Source organism: Halyomorpha halys, unplaced genomic scaffold (genome assembly GCF_000696795.3).
Source record: "Halyomorpha halys isolate HHAL.00 unplaced genomic scaffold, Hhal_1.1 Scaffold441.1, whole genome shotgun sequence".
Lineage (NCBI taxonomy): Eukaryota > Metazoa > Arthropoda > Insecta > Hemiptera > Pentatomidae > Halyomorpha > Halyomorpha halys.
Genome location: NW_027106497.1, coordinates 903,611 through 906,828, shown reverse-complemented (window position 1 = coordinate 906,828; position 3,218 = coordinate 903,611). Strand labels below are relative to the sequence as shown.

Here is a 3,218-nt window from a genome sequence, read left to right as displayed (position 1 = left end):
GAGAGAGAGAGAGAGAGAGAGAGAGAGAGAGAGAGAGAGAGAGAGCTAAGAATTTTTTCATGAAAAAAGCATTGACTTTAGTAAAATAAAACAATTCCGGAATTTTCTTATTGAAATAAATATCTGTGTATGTAATTAGCAGCTATAAAATTTACAGGCTAACAGAAAAACAAATAATTAATAAATGAAAAATTAAATCAATAGATTGGAGATATTTATTTAAGTCGTTTACGACATAAATTCAGACATAATTATATAAAACATTAAGTATTAGTCGTCATCCGTTTGAAGTGAATAAAAAAAGTGATTATTTTCAAATTATTCGTTTTATTTAGTTGTAGTTAATGACTGAAAAATTAGTCTTTAGTCAAGTTTATTTTTTTGTGACTGACAATATAGATTCAACAGATGCAACATTAATCAAAAGTAGCTATTATATTTTCAGAGTAATTAAACCTATCAAATGATTGTCTTACTAAAAAGAGTTAATAAAAAAAAAATGTATTTACAAAAATAAGTGACTCACTCAAGTTCTGAACTGCCGGTACTAATCTTGAAGACGTGCTTCCTCTGGTCACACACTTGAAGTGCTGTCATGAAGTTAACACTGCAGATTTTCAAGCATGCCTCCTTAATTTTGTCTACTTTAGCTTCTGAAAAGCCTTTTATAGCACAAAGCCTCTTCCTAGTCATCATCTGTACACCCTTAATTGTACAAATCCCTGAGGCTTTTAACTTTTTAATGTCGGCTACGTTCTGGAAAAAAGTGTTATCAGTTGTGATCAAAATAAAATAATTTATTAAATTATATAATATTAACTCACAATGCCATGGCTCTGCAAAGTGTCCACATCCTGGAAAAAATTGTCTTCCTCCTCAGCATCGGTTAAATGTTCTTCGGTCAATGCTTGATCTTCCATTTTGATATTTGACTGAAATAAATCATAGCATAAAACAAATAAAAGAAGAGGAATATTTTTCTATCCTTAATCCTTGCGTTCAGACCATTCTTAAAAGAAATGTAATCGAGGTAAATGCGCCATAAATTAGTTTATGATGATTATTTGTCACAGCAGTAGCAGTTTCTATGATTTTTTGCAAAATAATGTAACAAAATGTTTATTTCCCGTTATTTGAAAGTAATGCTGGTTTTGAAAAACTATTTTTCTGAAATTATTAAACGTTGAGCTAAATTAGGGCTCAAATTAATAAATTTACTTTCAACAAATAGCCAATGATTGTTTGGCTAGGGTGGGTAGCTTTGAAGATAGTTAAAACTTAATGAAAAATGAGAAACAAATTTTAGGGTGAAATGAACGTCCGATGCAGTGTCCTTGCATTAGTTCAACACCTACTTGCCAAGGTCATTTACTGTAACTATTGTATAGCCTAAGTAAAAAGTGAACATATTCTAACAGAAAATGCGAATTTTTTTTAGAAAATAATTGTTTTTCAAAAATTCAATTTGCTCCTATCTAACTGCTTTGAGATGGCAGGCAAAGCTCTATTTAATTAAAATAATATTCACTTTCATAATTCACCTTCACACCTTATCCTGAAACGAGTACCCTTTTTTGTTGCCCTGGCTAAAGAACTTGTAGTAGTATAATCGACTGTGTCGGCTTTATTTATAACAGTAGTATTAAGTAAATAAATACATAAAGTGCAACCCTTAATCAAATTTGAGTACTTTTTATTTCAAATAAAACCCAAGAATACTCGCAATTATTTCCTCCTACTGTTAGAAGCAACATAAGCAGGAATGGAGGGAAATTATAAGTAACATAAATATATATCTCCTATTTCCTTTTTCCAGTTCCAGATATTTCGAATCTAAGATGTAACAGTAGCTACCCTCATCTCTCAAAGTGGGTTGAGAAATGCCATTGTGTAACATGGAAGTAGTCATTTGACGTAAGACTTATCTTCACACGATTAAGGGTTATTCAGCTCAGAAATTAGAAATTCATAATTAATAAACAAAATGATAACAAATTATTTATGGAAAAATTATTCTGGTACTATTCAAAATATACTACTTTTTTCCCCTAGATTTTGGAAGATTAAACTTTCTCAAAAAACTTTAAACCAAAGATTAATTCATTCAAGTAATTTAAAATAAATTACGAAAATTAAAAACGTATTGGAAAATAGTTTATTGATCGTGTGTAATATATAAAAGGAAAATAATCCGGGTGAAAAAAAAAAGAAAAAAATTCAAATAGTGATTTTAACTATTTAATGTGAGCTAAAGTTTCGCCCCATTTTGCAGGGCTTCATGAGGGCTAAAAAAGATATAAACAATTAATTTGTTACTTTGTTTTAATTGTTTTTATCTTTTTTAATAGTTTAATTACTATTTGAGTTTTTTTAACACACCCAGACCACCTTTTTATATTTCAAAATTAAAAACATTCGAAATCAAGCTTATAATCGATTTTAGATTTTCAAATCTTACCCACAATTCTTATATCACCTCTACTGAAATATTTTTCAAATCCAAAATATCTAACTGAATAAATATAATTAATATTATTTTCAAAATTAGTGTATTTTATTTATGGTTCTTAAAATGTCTGCACTTTCAAATTTTGTATTTTACTGAAGTTAACTAAACATATTTTGAGACATTAAAAAAATCAAGACAATAAACACAAGAAAAAATCTTAATTTTAGTTTCAGCCATTAGGTAAAGGAATTAAAACCTTTGTTTATATTAATATTAGGGCTGTTTTAATAAAATGAAACCAACTGGCATATTATTTTGTAAAATTATTTTCCCTTTTAATAAAATAACTTTAGGAATAATGATTTAATAAACTACTGTAAAGTATAAACCATGAAAATTAAGTTATACTATGCCCTAGTTAAATTTCAGAATTATTATCTAATCAAAACAACTGTAATAAACATTTTCTCACCTTTGCTTGCTGTTTACTAAGTTAATGCTTTGAAACGCAGAGCAAAAAAAAATCTTTTCTAGCGGTTTATTTGAAAAGAATGTTGAAGACAAAATGTCAGATTCAAAAACCTAGGGCCAGATCTTGTATCCATTGAGATATTTACTTTTACCGTTCTGCATTTTAGGTTTAATATTTCTATTAAAACATTAATAAAAAAAAGTGATTTAAATAATGTTATATTTTTAAATTAGTTAAATGTATTCAAAAGCATTATTTTGTTCAGTTAAATATCTATCAATTAGCCTAGCGATCTAG

General features: G+C 27.9%; 1 protein-coding gene across 2 annotated transcripts in view; it reads right to left on the bottom strand.

The window, feature by feature from the left end:
* LOC106682771 (meiotic recombination protein DMC1/LIM15 homolog) overlaps positions 1-3,218 on the bottom strand; it is a 100,272-nt gene that overhangs the window by 66,762 nt on the left and 30,292 nt on the right. Inside the window, exons 1-3 of one of the 2 annotated variants that reach the window (XM_014423812.2) lie at positions 2,922-3,031; positions 825-932; positions 527-756 (exon numbers count right to left, since the gene is read on the bottom strand). In XM_014423812.2, coding sequence (XP_014279298.1) covers positions 527-756; positions 825-920 — 326 coding nt within the window. In that variant the 5' untranslated portion in view covers positions 921-932; positions 2,922-3,031. Of the gene's footprint in view, positions 1-526; positions 757-824; positions 933-2,921; positions 3,032-3,218 lie in introns of those variants that run through there. The other variant, XM_014423813.2, reaches the window with a different exon arrangement.